The sequence below is a fragment of the Penaeus monodon genome, chromosome 28 (genome assembly GCF_015228065.2).
Source record: "Penaeus monodon isolate SGIC_2016 chromosome 28, NSTDA_Pmon_1, whole genome shotgun sequence".
In the NCBI taxonomy this organism is placed as follows: domain Eukaryota; kingdom Metazoa; phylum Arthropoda; class Malacostraca; order Decapoda; family Penaeidae; genus Penaeus; species Penaeus monodon.
The window spans coordinates 23101366-23101596 of NC_051413.1; the positions used below are offsets into that span (position 1 = coordinate 23101366).

At 51.5% G+C, this 231-nt stretch overlaps 1 protein-coding gene across 1 annotated transcript in view; it reads left to right on the top strand.

Annotated features, from left to right (window-relative positions):
* Positions 1-19: 19 nt before the first annotated feature.
* LOC119591422 overlaps positions 20-231 on the top strand; it is a gene marked incomplete at its 5' end in the record, with an annotated part of 642 nt that continues 430 nt past the window's right edge. The window contains 1 exon segment of the mRNA XM_037940163.1: positions 20-218. Within this exon segment, the coding sequence (XP_037796091.1) occupies positions 20-218 (199 nt within the window).

Sequence of the window (231 nt, forward strand, 5' to 3'; positions counted from 1 at the left end):
TAATTCCATATCCTCCCCAGGCTTCCCGGCAGTGCCTGTGTGAGGAGACGGTAGGCGTAGCGGACAAGGCAGCCATCTTGGGCTTCATAGCAGGGCCGGAGCAAGGGTATGTCAGAGTCCCTTTACCAGTCGGAGATGAACAGCAACGCTCGGAGAGATTTTTTGCTAACACTAGCGGGAATTCAAATGGCGGATGGACAAAGGTGTTACAAGATTTGAACGAATCTAGAT